This window comes from Excalfactoria chinensis, chromosome 1, assembly GCF_039878825.1.
Source record: "Excalfactoria chinensis isolate bCotChi1 chromosome 1, bCotChi1.hap2, whole genome shotgun sequence".
Classification (NCBI taxonomy): domain Eukaryota; kingdom Metazoa; phylum Chordata; class Aves; order Galliformes; family Phasianidae; genus Excalfactoria; species Excalfactoria chinensis.
Genome location: NC_092825.1, coordinates 162,867,378 through 162,883,917, shown reverse-complemented (window position 1 = coordinate 162,883,917; position 16,540 = coordinate 162,867,378). Strand labels below are relative to the sequence as shown.

At 41.7% G+C, this 16,540-nt stretch overlaps 1 protein-coding gene across 1 annotated transcript in view; it reads right to left on the bottom strand.

Moving 5' to 3' along the window:
* The window catches only part of STARD13 (StAR related lipid transfer domain containing 13), a 281,949-nt gene that overhangs the window by 233,447 nt on the left and 31,962 nt on the right, over positions 1-16,540 (bottom strand). Inside the window, exon 2 of the mRNA XM_072361572.1 lies at positions 4,272-5,181. Coding sequence (XP_072217673.1) covers positions 4,272-5,009 — 738 coding nt within the window. The 5' untranslated portion in view covers positions 5,010-5,181. The remainder of the gene's footprint in view (positions 1-4,271; positions 5,182-16,540) is intronic.

Below are 16,540 nucleotides of genomic sequence, written 5' to 3'. Positions count from 1 at the left end.
CACTTCCCATCAGTTAATTTCCCATCTGCCCCAGATACGTCTCGGAGGTGACCTTGTTCCATCAAGAAGCAGCCTCAAGAGGTGGACTCATTTGAAGGACTCTGAATGTCCACTGAGGAGAGATAACTGGGCCTGTTGCAGCTCCTAGCAAATCCTCATGGTTCACTCCAGGTGTTCCTTTCCACCACTTGGGCTATCTGGCTTATCCCCTTCTCTCTCTGGTGCAATAGAGGAAGCTGTGACAACTCACATAGGTGGCCAAAGTAATGTCAGCAAAGACAGAAACCTGTTATTGGCTTTTACAGCAGCTAATGTGGTCTACCCAAGAGATGCTTTGAAACTGACCCAGAGAAGGTTTCCAGCTTTCTACCATGTTGGTAAGACAATTCTTGGAGCAGCCAACATTAGCAGGATTTATGATCCCTGAGAAGAGGGAGGATCCCTAATAACTAACTTACTTTGTCAAGGGTATGATCTCATAATCCTTCCTTCCTTCCTTCCTTCCTTCCTTCCTTCCTTCCTTCCTTCCTTCCTTCCTTCCTTCCTTCCTTCCTTCCTTCCTTCCTTCCTTCCTTCCTTCCTTCCTTCCTTCCTTCCTTCCTTCGTTCCTTCCTTCCTTCCTCCCTTCCTCCCTTCCTCCCTTCCTCCCTTCCTCCCTTCCTCCCTTCCTCCCTTCCTCCCTTCCTCCCTTCCTCCCTTCCTCCCTTCCTCCCTTCCTCCCTTCCTCCCTTCCTCCCTTCCTCCCTCCCTTCCTCCCTTCCTCCCTTCCTCCCTTCCTCCCTTCCTCCCTTCCTCCCTTCCTCCCTTCCTCCCTCCCTTCCTCCCTTCCTTCCTCCCTTCCTCCCTTCCTCCCTTCCTCCCTTCCTCCCTCCCTTCCTCCCTTCCTCCCTTCCTCCCTTCCTCCCTTCCTTCCTTCCTTCTTTCCTTCCTTAAGGAAGGGTAAGATCACTGATGAAGTTACATAGTAGTTCCTGCTTAAATGTGGTTATCAGCTGGGCCCTGCTCCGTATAGACAGAAGAAATGGCAGCCTAAATGCAATGTTTCAGAAGCTTCTACATATTTTATTGCCCTTGCACACTGAGCTGGATACGTGGAAAAAAAGTGCATATAGCTTAATGTGAAGGCTTGAAGGAAAGCCAGCAAGGAAGAATGGCTCAGGTCATCATTTCAGAGTTGCTGAGAAAAAATCCCCATAGAACTAAACACAGTGATCATGAATAATATCAAGACATTAGAGATGTCAGAAAGTTACCATTCAAAACAGAGAGGAAGTCAGAATCCATATAGTGCTGTGCTAGGAGTGGTCTTACCTAGATAGCCAACCACAAATGAGAAATGGCACAAATGTACTCATAATAGACTTGTTTTTAGACCTTCAAAATTTTGCTCCCCCATTGAAATAAATGTTACTTTTCACTTAGGAAGTCTATTTGGGCATGAAATATGCCACTGATTACAGATTTCTGAAGAGGAGCAGCTGCCAAATCTGATGAGAAAACACAGGAAGCATATATGGGACTAGTCTGAGAGTGGAGACATGGAGACCCAGTGCATTCATAAACTGAACAGAAATGACATTTGTCATGTGCCATGCAGAACAGGCAGATTCTGTACGCCTTTGGACAAAGAGAAAGAGCATTATTCATAGGCACCATTGTGTGAATTGCTCTCAGCACTGTTTCTTCCCCCTTCAACAGCATTGGCAGCATGGATAAGTTGTACTTTTTCCATCTTCATTGTTCTTGTTTACTGTTTAGCATACTCTGAGATTTTTCTCTGTTTGCTAGTTTGAATGAAGCAAGAATTGTCACACAAATGCATGTAGCAACTGTATAATGGGAAATTCAGACACCAGCTTGCTCACTGTCACTGCCTGCAAGGGACCGTGCTTCCCAGCTGCAGTGGGGCACAGCCTTTCCCACTGCTCACCCCAAAATGGGAGATGTGCAGCAGCGCACCCCTCTGCACTGGGGACAAATGCATTTACATAGGAATGCCCCTGCAGGGTTGATTGTTACCACTGTTTCATTGTGAGCTCTAGAAGCAAGCATTCAGCCATATATTGGCCAAGGTGTTATCTCCATGGATCTATGGCCAACTGGGCTTGTTTTTCTACTGTTTTTAGGTCTGAGACTTAGCAATAATGGTTGCTTTTGACAGTGTTTTTTTTACCCCATGCCATCTCTATTTCATTTCCTATCTAGCAGAAAGACATTGCTCCAAAAGCCCCATTTCTACATAGCAGCAATAAATCATGTGACGACACACATTTGCTGAGCATGAGCTTAATCCAGAGCCACAGGGGGGGGGGCTTTTAGTCTGAGCACTAATGCATGACCACTGCTAAAATTTTGGAGACAAGAGAATCCTTTTTTTTTCTTAATTCTTTGAGGCTTTTTGAGAATGATAAACACTTATTTACATAGGAAAAAAAAAAGAAAAATCAAAAGCAGGACTGCATCACTGTGTCTGTGCAGTTTCTGAAATGTTTTGACATATTCTCAGAGATTTACTATGTAATTCCAAACGCTTGTCGGGCAATTTATAATCCATTATTCTGCACTACAAACTGCAACCTTGAGTTTACTTTATGGCATAGACATAAAGTAAACTAAATGACAATGGCACCCATTCTTTCTCTTTTATCTATGGGGATGACCTTCAGTAAACAGAACGCAAGGGATGTTGTGCACGCATTTTGATGTTTATTTATATTAATGGAAATGCTGGGATTAGTGTCCCCACGTAAATGAGGAAGCAAGCCTTGGCTTAGGGTGGCGGAACAATCCAATTATTTAATAAGATGCGTGTCACAAGAATGTTTCAGGGTCAGTGCTGCATCAAAAGATGCACTGCTTTGGAGACACTCTGGGGCCTTGGTTTTCTAATATTAGATGCTGAGAAAACTGTGAAAATCTGGCTTCTTTCTCTGTGAGCTGACGGTTTTTCTGATTACACTGGGAAACTGTGTGAAATACAACCAGAAATCCCCCACTCATTTTGCATCAGAATTATTCACCCCAAACTGGAGAAAGGTTATTATTAAAGAAGTAACTAAGCATTATATACTGTAATCTTCATATAAACTTGTCCATTTTCATTCCAATTCTTTTTTTTCTTTCTTTTTTTTTTTTCTTTTTTTAAATCAGAAATCAATTAAGCAACTCTGTGTAACTCTTCTAGTAAGTACTAAAAGTAAAGAAGAACTGAAGAAAGAGAGAAATAAACAACACCTGTTAAATGAAAAGAACTCCAGCTGACATTTCAGGGCATAAAGACTTTCTACATTGACAATAACTTCAAAAAGAAGGAGGAAGAGAAGAGGTATGGAGGAAGAGGAAGGAAAGGTATGACTGACCTACGGTTCAACATTAATTTGTGCTGCCATTTCAGGAACACTGGAATTTTCCCCAGTGTTTGGAATCACTTCATATTTTTGTACTAGAAGTGAACCACAGTGATAAACATGGTTAGCTCCAGGCATTTGGTTTGTCATCAGCTGGAAGCAGAAGGAAAACCTCGCTTATTCTCTTGGATAGCTGCTGTTCCTCCAGTTCCAAAAGACACAAATAATTTACTCAAGTCTTTTTTAAAGGAAAGGTTATAATTGGATGATTATTCTTACAGAATGCTTTCCATGTTGTCCTAAATCTTTGTTTTTGTTTTGGACATTTGTTTATCATGATGTGCACCACTAAAGTTACCAAAAAACCTGCTCTATTTATTTTATTATACACCCGTTTGTCACCTGTCCTTGATATTACTGTAATCAAATAAGAAAAAAGAAAACATTCTTATTTAGTAGAAACAGTGCTGTAAGTTGGGAAAAGTAGTGCTACAGTGCCACTACTCTAAAAAAGGCCATTATTAACATACTCTGCTCTTACAGTAATCTTAAGCTCTATCCTGTTGGAACAGTCAGTAGACTTGGAGAATAGCTAGGAATATATGCTGTATGTAGATTAATACACAGTCTTCTAGGACAATGGGAAACAGCCAATGATGTATTACAATACAAAATGGAAAACTCAAGTCTGAAGTTCTGTCTGATGGAAATGAGGTCAGTCTGACAAAACTGATTTGTCTAAGGTAAAAGTCCAGCATTATATTTTGAATGTTTTGTATACTACTGTAGGTTTATATTCTTAATTATGTAATTAACATTGCTTATCACTGTATAACAATTTGTGTCAGTTCTCCTCCTGTGACAAAGCTTAAATTATACCACTTATTTAAAACACACTTGGAACAAAACAATAACTTCTGTTACCTCCAGCTCCATGTGCTTTTCTTCCTTATCATGGTCCTTCGATTCCATTTTGGAATTAGCATCACAGTCCTCTAAATGACAGATGTGTGGATACTCAGTAAGTTCACATTTAGCTTGTTTTGCTGGGAAAACATCCGTTCTGTGAAGGCCATTAAAAAGTGCCTCATACAGTGGCAGTTCTGTAAACAGATCACCACCACCTCTGCCATCTGCTTCTTCCTCTTCAGATGAAGAGTCTTCTTCTCCTGCCTCATAAATATGGAGTTTAGCATTCGCTTCATGTGACAAAAATTCAAACTCAGAAAATGTGATAGCACTTGGCTTGTGTCTCACGACTCTGATTTCATGACTCCTTTCTGGTGTCTTGGCTGGATTTTCTCCTGCAAGGAGTGACCATTCTGTGTGTGAGGTAAAGTTTAAAGCTTCTTCCTTGGGCTTGTGCCTTGCAGAACACAACAATTCTTCACAGAGCTGCTCTGTTTCAGATTGATTGGTGGCACTAACACCCTCTGCAGTCCCTCCAGGTTGCAAGGATGTCTCACTGTGGTCTAATATGGATGACACAGACAGGAAACTCATCTCAGGTTCCAGTAAAACATCCTGAAATTCAGATGGACTTTGCTGTTCTTCTGTGTTTCTTTGGTACTCTTCATACTTTGCTGCCTTCGGAGTCCCCAGGCACTTGGCAGATGTAAGACATAGCGAGCCTTGGTTTGTTGGATAGATGTTGGTTTCCATTCCAGTGAGTTTCACCCATCAGAGATCAGAATGACTCCATGCTTGGTTTTCTTTAGTAACATCACTCCACATATGTAGACAGGAAATACCTTCTTCTTATTCCAAAACCATGATCAAATAATCATTATTAATGCCTGGATTCTTACGCCAAACATCTGAATCCTCTCTGTTCCTGGAAATTAAAAAGAAATAAGAAAAAAGTTATTGATAGGACTTTGCAATGGAATGCATCAGCAGCAGTGATCCTAAAATGTGACATTCCTGTACCAAATTCACTTATACCTCTTCAGAAACATTTGATGTATGCAGATTTGATGGGTTTAAAACATCAGAACTCTGACTTGTTTACCCCAGAGACACGGAAAGAATTAGCAAATGCAGAAATGTTTGTTTATTTTTTTAAGTACTGAGTTTTCATTGATTATTGACAGAATGGATCAAAATCACTCAATCTGGTGTTAGGTATATGCTTGCTGTGAAAACTTGCCTCTATTCACTTTGTTTTTGCTGTTTGTTCGATCATTGAGAAGTTCTACACCATTCTGCTGAAGCTACTGAAATGTCATAAGGAAGAAAAAGGAGGCAAAGGGGCTGACAGAAAATAAGGAGCATTTCAATAAGGGTGGGATCTTCTGTTGCTCAGCTTCTCTGAACTGATGATCCAGCACAGCACCTGTCCACTTCTAATACATTTGCACAGCAAAAAGAGAAAGCTAAAAATACAGAGCTTCAGTTCTACAACACAGTTGGCCATGTCTTGTTTAAATCAGTCTTAACTTCTGGACTCACACCTCGTGCTTGGGCCTCCAACACACAGTAAGAGGAGCAGCCGAGAAACCCATCTTGCATACTTGCATAGCTTACATTCACTCATATATGTAATGTACTTTTTTGGTGACAGATTGAATATTGTTAGTATTTATCTTAAGGATTGTTTCAGTACTCCATCTGTGAGACAGCAAAGCAGAACAGAAGCTTTTCAAAACAAGAAGAAAAGCTTACGCCTTCTACGTGTGTGGCGAGCCTGTCACTGCTGGGATGACTTGTCAGTAGGCAGCTCTGTGATTGTCAGAGTGGGAAGCAAGCAGAGCAAGATGCTGGCATGTGACATGCCTATCACTGCATGTGCCATAAGCTAAGTAAGGTGTACTAGCTAGGAGAATCTTATTGCTGGTTACTTCATATTTCAGTTTTATAGGCATTCTTTGAGTAACAGAAATAACATTGTGTGTATATAGAAAATTTGGATTTGTTATGTATTACCACTGCCATTTGCTCTTTGGCTGTAAAAGGTGCAAGTATGCTGGTATGCACGATTTAGAAAGCATTCCTCTCAGTTACTGTTAGCTATGAAAAGTCAGATGTTATTGTTAGCTGACTGGCCTCCTGCTGGAGTCAGTAGAGGGAGGAAAATGCTTCCTGAAGGTAAGTGCCTATTTTAGCATGGGAGGTCTCCCTCCTAGCATGACCCTCTTTTCCAGACTATAAAGAAGGGGCAGACAAAATGCTTAGACAACTCACTCAATTTTTAGATGGGCAGATAAAGGCAAGAAGAAGGGACCCTTAAATGTCATCTGGACCAAATACCCTGCAATGGGCAGGGACAACTACAGCTCCATCAGGTGCACAGAGCCTCCCAAATGGCCTGACCTTGAGTGTCTCCAGGGACAGGGCATCCACCACCTCTCTGGGCAACCTGTGCCACTGCCTCACCACTCTTACATTAAAAAGCTGCTTTCTTATATCCAATCTATATATCGCCAAGAAGAATCTCTCTTTCTTTACACAATAATAGCAGATTGCAAAGTCTACTTGTAAATGACGAAACTGCATTGGAGGGCTCATTTTCTCAGAAGCTTCAAGAGGGCCATCTAAAAAGAAGTGACTTCACTTTCAGAAGCACTGAACGCCCTTGATTCTTTCTCCCTACTATCACATGAACTGAGTACAATGCCTTTGAAAAAGTAGACATGTCCTTTGTAGGGAATGACTGGGGTAACTAACCTTTCATATGCTATTTTAGGCACCATGAGAATGCCTTCTGCCATGCAGGTGACTACTGATGATTATCTAAACCATTACTGCTGCTTTTCAGCCCTCTGGCATGCTCTATCCTGCTGGAAGGCACACCGCTTGCACCCACATTCCCACCCTGCAGAGCCAGGCACAAGAAAGGAGATGCTGCTATTCAAGAAGACAACCCAGAAGGCATCAAAAGAGCTTTGAGTGCTTTTTTATTTCTACTACTTTGTGATGCTCCAAAACATGAATTAAAATCCCTACCAAAAAAAAAAAACCCTGTACTTGCTGTTACCTCCAAATAATCCGGCACCCAAAATAACCCCCCAGCTTCTTTTCACATTTCACAAAATTCTTTATCTCAAATGATTTTCGGTTTTCAAGGATGTGGTGTGAAGCTGTTGAGTCTACAGTTTATTTACAAAAGGCATGGAAAAGATTTTCCTTTTATCAGGGTTGCTTATTCCCTTGGACTCCTTTTTTATTCGTCCTTTTCTCGCTGTGAGACTGGGACAAAGAAAGCGTGCAGGAGCAGACAGGTTTTGTGCAAGTGTGGCAAGAAATCTACGAAGAGGAAGTGGTAAAAAGAGTGTGAGTTCACCCACGCATCCTGTGGAACATCTCTCTTCACTCGATTTAGCAGAGATGGGCAAAAAAACCCACCCTTCTATGAAATATCAAAGTCTGCATTTTATAAGCAGTTACACATGGACATCTAAAGCTCCTGAAAACTGAACATTCTTGGCAGAACTGTGGGTTGGAAATCCTGCCCGTACCAAAATGAGTAACTTAGAGAGGTTTGTGCGTTCAGAGCTAATGTCGTACATGTCGTAAAAGGCCCATAACACAGACCCGCAAAATATTATAATTACCACCACAATTATGAACGTATGCACCTAAAAGTTCTGAAAAATAAACATCTTTCAGGAAAAGGTCTTTATGAGTAGGGAAGTTATTTCACAGGCAACGGGATTCTCAGTATATACTGCAGCATTAGCTGTACCAGCAGTGACCTACTGCTGGTAGGATCAGATGCTGAGTAACAAACACCTCTTGGGCGTATATAGAATCATAGAATCATAGAATTACTCAGGTTGGAAAAGACCTTGAAGATCATCAAGTCCAACCGCAGCCTAACCAGTAGCCTATCTTTTAAAAAACAACCACAAAACAATACCACAACAACAATCCTCTGCTAAATCATATCCCTGAGTACCACATCCAAACGGCTCTTAAACACATCCAGGGATGGCGATTCAACCACCTCCTTGGGGAGCCCATTCCAGTACCTAACCACCCTTTCTGTAAAGAAGTTCTTTCTAATATCCAACCTAAACTTGCCCTGGCACAACTTGAGGCCATTTCCCCTCGTCCTGTCACAAGTCAGTAGTGAGAAGAGACCTGCCCCACTCTCACTGTAAGAACCTTTCAGGTACTGGAAGACGGCAATAAGGTCTCCCCTCAGCCTCCTCTTCCTCAGACTAAACATCCCCAGCTTCCTTAGTCTCTCCTCATAGGGCTGATTCTCCAAGCCCTTAATGAGCCTCGTTGCCCTTCTCTGGACCTGACTGATATGTGCTTTCTCTAAGTAGGAAGAGCAATGCAGGGACTATCACAGCAAACTGCCCTACTGAAAATGACTCCAAAACAGCCTAAAAAGCAAGATGGCATTTTTTAAAGGTAAAATGTGAAATCTGTACCTGTGTGTGATAATCAGCTTCATCTTTCTAAACGCATTTGACACACAAGCGGAATTTTGCTTTCTAAGGAAAGGTTCTTACAAGTCAGCAATGGATTAATACAGATCTGAGGTACAGACAGAGCGGTGATGTGGAAGGAAAGTTTCCTCACTGTCTGGTAAAAGCAGAGATATCTGTATGAAATTTCTGTGTATCACCCTCCATTGGCTTGAATTTCCTTTGCCTAGACAACCAAAATGTGGATTAAACCACCAAGTTCTGCACAGACTTAATACAAAAAGCACATGTTAGGCTTAACCATGAAATAGGAGAATGTTACTCCTTTACATTTTCTTGAGTTACTATGAGGAGAATTGCTTCATGGGGAAATTACTATGCTTTATTTCATAGGGTTACTGTAACAACAAGTCACCTAAACTAACCTGCAAAGGCTGATTAAATGAGTGCATTTCAATATCCGCTGAAATTGCATTTCAATATGCATTTTGGCATTGCACAGCATGTGAATGTGTGGCAATTTCCTACTTCTCTTTTTAAAAGTCTGTTTAAACATGAAGTGACAGTAAACCAGCAAATCAAGCCCTGGTCTGGGCTAGAATGGAAGAGCACTCACCCAAAACAGTTTCTACCCCTCAGCCCCTAATGCATTTGTTTGCCTTTCACAATGACTTTGTTTAATATTTCCCATCGAACAATCTTCCCATAAAAAAATTAAACAAGAAAGCCAAGAGAATGTGAAACGTACAGACTAACAGCAGATTAGGAGAGCAGGATTATCTTTTCCTGCTGATAATTTTACCTGTTTTGCAAGGTAACCTCATATTTTTCAATTCAGTTAATTTCCATGAGCGTAACAACAGGAACTCAGTAGCCAAAAAATCCTCCAAGCATTGGGGCAGAACAGAAAAAGAAATGAGCAGATCCTTAACAAAAGGCATTTCAGCTTGCTTGCTGCACAAGAGCTCTGTCAACAGAAGTATGTGTGAGAATCCCTGGGGCTAAAACAGCCTCTTGCAAGCACCAGCCAAATTATTCACAGTAAAAGAGAGAGAAAAAAAAATAAAGGAGAAGGGAAAAAAAACTAAAAGGAGAGTAAGAGCATGCTTCACAGCAACGCAGCAACACAAGGTGCTTCTAAAAATACAGTGTGACCTCATTCTTCATACTGAGCCGGACCTGAGCGCTGTGCGTTGCTTTATCACCTGGAGCACCTGGAGTTGGGTTCCCAGTGCACACAGTGCTCTGGAGGCTGTGAGGTTTTGAAAAGGGAGGCCGTGAAACGTCTTTTGATGTAGCGCTTCCATGCAATAGGAAGGAAGACCAAAATTAGCTTTCCACGTCGCTTGGCAAATTCTTATTGTTTGCCTGTTTCAAGACCTACATCTGCTGCCAAGACTTCACAGGTCTTCCCATCTATGTATTTTAGTAGGATCAAGTCTTGTGGACAGAATGTCTCATGTGCTGCAAGGGAGAGATGTAACGTAGGCTTCTGGATGCACAGATTTCATGGTGTGAGTATAAATCAGTTACTTGCAAACCTAGGCAGCAAAAGGAAGGGATGAATTGCCATTGGAAATATGGGCTTACAAGACTGCTGAGCTATACTATAATTTTTGTTGTCCTTTTCTATGCTGCTTTGATTAGAGCAAACAGGAAAAATGCAAAAGCTGCAACACCGTTCTATTTGTGTAATGACTCCTGCCTGCCAGTAGCAGCAGATTACATCTTTCACCTTGAAGTATCCACAGGCAGAGTTTCTGCCAATTCTCTATCCCTCCTGACTCACTGCATGAATGAGGGAGACAGCCCTTAGATGCACCCAATTGCTTTCATGGAAATTAAGCAGTATTTTAGTCATCAAAGAATTTGGAATATTTATGAATGAATTGTGTAGCAAATGAAGACACAGATCAAGGCAGACATTTTACAGGAATTACTTTATAGTTCAGCTTAGAATTGCTTACAGTTCACAGACAGCTGCACCACCAACCCTCTCCTTGCTGGTCCCACCTCCACTGTGACAGAAGCTCATTTTTCACTGCTAGAGAAAGCAAAATATCCTCTCAAATTCAATAAAGGACAATGATGAAGAGACACTCTGCTAAGGTAGCTGGGCCTACACTCCTGTTTGTTACAGCTGTGCTGCATTCCAACCACCATCCTCACTGATGATCTTCTACCAGCTGGACCTTAGTTAGAATCATCAGTGTTCTCAACAGCACTGGCACGGTCACCTTAACACCATGTGGAACAGTGGCTTAATTGCAGCTCAGGTGAGCAAATGCCTCTGCAATGCAACTCATTCAATTTCTGAAAACTTAAAAGGATAGGAAAGGCTGAGTGTTAGCTAGTTTACATAATGAGGGCCTTGACTTTGCAATTCATTCTGTTGCGTCCATCCTTTACAGAGTGGTCACCATCCTAAGCAGAATCCATGCATAAGCATCAGTGAAGTGAAGTGTGGGACTAACGTGGCTTTGGAAAGATCTCATGCCTGTTGCATACCTAATTGCATCTTCTTAAAATAAAGTAGCGGAAGGAGTGAGGTATGAATGGCGAACTGCGGATAGATGTCTTTCAGCATGGTTCTCTGATGGCACTGGTGGACAAGGGGAAGGCAACCGATGTCATTTGCCTAGACTTAAGCAAGGTCTTTGACATGGTCCCCCACCACATCCTTATCTCCACATGGGAGGGATGTGGATTTTATGGGTGGACCACCTGATGGATAAGGAACCGGTTGGAAGGCCACAGACAGAGGGTGGTGATCAATGGCTCTATGTCCAGATGGAGGCCGGTAAGGAGCAGTGTCCCCCAGATGCCTGTCTTGGGACTGGTGCTCTTTAACATCTTTATCAATGACATCAACGATGGAATCGAGTGTACCCTCAGCAAGTTTGCTGATGACACCAAGATGAGTGGTGCGGTTGACACAGTGGAAGGAAGGGATGCCATTCAGAGGCAACAGACTTGAAAGGTGGGCCCGGGTGAACCTCATGAGGTTCAACATGGCAAAGTGCGAGGTTTTGCACCTGGGCTGGAGGAATCATAGACATCTATACAGACTGGGATGAGCAGTCCTTGAGAGCAGCCATGCAGAGAAGGACCTGGGGGTCCTGATGGATGAGAAACTTAACATGAGCCAGCAGTGTGCTCTTGCACCTTAGAAAGCAAATAGTGCCCTGGGCTCCATCAGGAGAGGGGTGGCAAGCAGGGTCAGGGAGGTGATTGTCCCTCTCTACTCTGCTCTTGTGAGGCCCCACAAGGAGAACTGTGTCCAGGCATGGAGCCCTCAGTACATGAAAGACAGAGAGCTGTTGGAGAGGGTCCAGAGGAGGGCCACGAGGATGATCAGGAGGCTGGAGCACCTCCCCTATGAAGACAGGCTGAGGGAGCTGGGCTTGTTCAGCCTGAAGAAGAGAAGGCTGCAGGGTGACCTCATTGCAGCCTTTCAGTACCTGAAGGGAGCCTATAAACAGGAGGGGAGTCAACTCTTTGAAAGGATAGATAACAGCAGGACAGGGGGAAATAGTTTTAAGTTGAAGGAGGAAAGATTTAGGTTGGATGTTAGGGGGAGTTTTGTCTTTACTGTGAGAGTAGAAAGGTGCTGGCACAGGCTGCCCAGAGATGCTGTGGATGCCCTGTCCCTGGAGGTGTTCAAGGCCAGGTTGGATGGGGCCCTGGGCAGCCTGGTCTAGTAAATGGGGAGGTTGGCAGCTCTGCCTGGCAGGGGGTTGGAGATTCATGATCCTTGAGGTCCCTTCCAACCTGGGCCATTCTGTGATTCCGTGATTCTCGTACTAATGAAGTATCTCAAGTAAGATCTGGCCTTCCTTCAGCCAGTCGACTTCTTTTAGTATTGCATCCAAATTATTACTTTTTTATTCATTACACTGCCTCAGGTATTTTGTCTTGCACCTATAAAACACAGCATCAAGCTTCTGATGGCATGTTGGCCTAAGGTTGTTTGACTACATGCTTTTAGGAGGCAATTTTAAGGTATTTAAGATTACAATCTGAACTACTTGAGAAATGAAACCTTCTGTGAAGTTGCTGAAAATCCCAGTGCTCATGGGAAAGAAAGGGTGAAAGGTACGTGTGTGCACATGCATTTATCTGTAATCTAAGTTATTAAATAATAAACAGAATAAACAGACTTTTTTTTAATATACTGCCTTGGAACACTTTGGCTTTGTTTTTATATGACCAGTGGAATCAACATAAGACAGGAAAGGCAGCCAGTCATACACAGACACTGGTCATAAGCAGAGGCCCCAGAAATGAACCAACACACAATAAATACTTTAAAAGCAATACTGAATAAACTACATAGGGGGAAAAAGAAAGAAATAGCTGTCTCCCTTCAGGTGACATTGGTAAAGTCCTAGTTCTTCATCTAAGTAAGCAGTCCAAACCAAAGTCAGGAAACAGCATTTCTGCAAGAGATGTCACAGAGGTCTGAGCTGCTGTTCCCTCCAGCTTAAATACTAGCAGCCTGTAAAGTGAATTCAATTATACGTGTTCAAGGGATGCTCAGTAGACTGGAAATTAATCTTCATTTTGCATCAGAGGAAGGAGGCTGAAAGAAACAGTTTCCTCGTGTTGGAAGTTATCTACATTAAAGTGGAGAGATTAAGGGTCATATTAGCATCTCTACATTTCCTTTTAAACTGATGAAAGAGGGAACATTGAAGACATCCACTTCTCACTCTACAGCTTAGGTAAATAACGAGCAATTTTTTTTCCAACTTAGCTCTTGTCTATTGAAAGCTGTATGTCAGTAGAAAATTGTCCTTCACAACAGCCTGCAAAGGGATATACTTTGGTTGGCTTCTAAAGTTGCATTCTTCCCAGTGAGAAATCTCTGCTGGACCTGTGATGCCCACCAGCAGCAAAAGACACTGGAAAATGGAAGTTATTTTGGCATTTTATAGGGGCAGAGACTGCTACAGATCTGCACTCACCGTATGGCCCAGAATGATGAAAAGAGGGAAACAGACTTTTTAAACCTTATTTGCTGCTCTAAAAAAAGCAAATATATCACTGCCTTTGATGAGAAGCTATCAGATTAATTTCGCTTATTATTACCCAGTGTCTGTGTATAAGCAATTGGAAGCTTGTGTCTACTGTGATCACATAGGTAGCAAGAGAGATGTAAACTGGAATCAAACCTTTTTTATCACACAAAGGCATGACTTAGTCACAGTTCATCCCCCATCCATAAAAAAATTGTTTTGTTTTTTTCTTTACTAACTGTCTTAGTAGTTCTGTTTAAAAAGGAGCTGCATTTCATTGCAGATGTCCACTCTTCTCTCCCCTATGCACTCAGTCCTCCTTAATAGGGATAAGCCAATGATCTTTTCATAAACAACCCCCTTAGCCCCTGATTTTCCCAGAATCTATTGGCTTCCCCCTACAGCTTAATAACTCTCCAGAGCCCTACTTTTGCTTCAAGCTTCCCTTGCAGCAGAATCTGCATCCCTTTCCGTGCCTTAACTCTTGCTTCTCTTGCCAAATTTATCAAAACTGCCAGCAACCCTCTTCTATGTAAGGACCTGTATCAATACTGCAGTATGTTATTATGGAAGATTTTAAGGCGAAATCAGAGCACACTCAGAAAACAAACAGGAGCGAGTTTTTTAGTGCCATGTATGTTATATCAGTCTGTGGTGCTGCAGCTCCCCAGGTTTATGCTGCTATCAGTCTTTTAATGTTTCTGCAGCCTTTTGGCAGCATGCTACATTTGTCAGTTGAAACACTGCTTAATCCAAGGCTGGTAAACAGTGTGAATAGGCAGGGCTTTGATTTATGAACTGCATCAGTATGGTAATGAGGACATTGGCTGAGCAATTAGTTTTAAATTGTGTAAGCTCACACCAGCTCTTGTTATTACGAGTACAAAGGTTTGTCTGAACACCTCTGAGTTCAGTACTGCAGGACCTTATGGTGTCTCCATACCTATTAGACCAGAACTGTAGCAAATTAATGCTCCCGCTACACCTTTTGAAGTTAATACCACAAAATAACTTGTATGAAAATATCAGCAGTAAATAGATGTACTCGTTTAAAATGCTACTTTATCCACGCTTTATTTTAACATTCCAGTATTGGCTTTGGACTCCAACAATGTCTTTATCACCATTTCTAATCAGCATCTGTAATGGATGCTAAAGAAGTAGTGATCCCACAACAAACGGCCATTACTACAAGGGCTGTGCCGGAGGGCAGACTCCTCCTCTTGAGATCTGCAAGGTCCATGAGATAGAAGTGGCTGTGACAGAGGACTGTGTCAGCTGCAGTGAAAGTAAGTTATTTCAGAGGGAGCTGATGTTATTTGGGAGAAGCCCCTTGTGACCCCTTTCCTTATGTGCAGTATGGTCAACAGGCATCTTACACAGTCCGCAGTTTTGGTTAAGCAATATTTTTTCTGGTAAAAAACACTTTCCTTAAAAACACGTTTTTGATGAATGACCCAATATGGATCTGAAAATAAAGAAATCCATTTAATGTTTGTGACTTTTCACATCTTTTGATTAATCTACTCAATTTTTTAGAGCTTCAAATGAAATACATGAAGTGTTCGGATGAATACTGAAGTATTTTCAACTTTCATATCTCTTGCTTCGCCGTGCCATTTTTGTTTTGTTTTAATACATACTGAGTTCTCACAGTTCTTTTGAACTATTCCTCTTTAGAGTAAGTCTATGTGTTGTATATTTTTTTTACAACCAGGAGGAGTCAAAGCACTCAGCAATACTTTAGCGACAGCTGCTGTAGGGGGATCCAAATTCTTATTTATGTACAGAAGGAAGTGTATCTTAAGCCAACGTGCATATTTGAGGCCTGAATTGCTGTTTTGAACAAGTTCCCTGTTTACTTTCTGCTCTTTAGTTATTTCTTCTCCTCCTTTTTGAGATCTTGAGATCAATTAGTTACACTCAACTGTTTACCAGTTTCAGCTCTTAAATTCCAGACCTCTGCTTACTTTCTTGTTTTGTTGGCTACATCAGATTTATGGTGTCAGATGATATTTTCCCCATAGAGGGGGTCCTTGTAGACATTTTGTCAACTAACAGCTCTGCTCTGTTGAGAAACTTGAACAACTAAGCTTTCCAAATGGTGCAATGGAATGCAGTACAGAAATATCTAAACCAGCTCTTTGCTTCTTAGCCTAGAAGTAAGAAAAGATTCCATGATTCTATGAAAGCAGTGGAGCTGAGACGTATGTCTGTAATACACCTTGCAATATCAAAGAGTTAGCCTAGAGATCTTTACATGGCACATACAATAAATGCAAATACAAAGAAAATTGGAATGAAGAAAGATATCGGAAAATCTCACTTTATATCCAGTAGGGTGCAGGACATTTCTTATTTCTTTTTAAATGTTATTATTATTTTACTTTCTGGAAAGAAATGAACCATTTATTTCCAACTTGCAATAAACAAAAACGAAAGAGATACAGAAATCTGAATCAATGGGGGTTGCCCATTGCCTGGCAGGATGAAGCTCATCCAGAACTTGAATAACCCCGTTTCCCTGGAAGCACAGTATTGATAGAAACTTGGTTGCAGAGCCTTTTAAAACAAGCAGAATGATTATTTCCAGGTTATTTCTGCACAGTGTACAAGCATTCAGCCAAAAGGTCAACATCCGCCTCTCAGTAGGCAATGACTTCTGAAGCTCCGTTCAAATATATTAAACTCTGAGATAAATGGTCTCTTTCATCCTCTCTTTTACAAGTACAAAGTGTGTTGTGTTAACAGGAGGGAGATTTTCTTTTCTTCAGAGTACTGCAGATGACAGTCATTA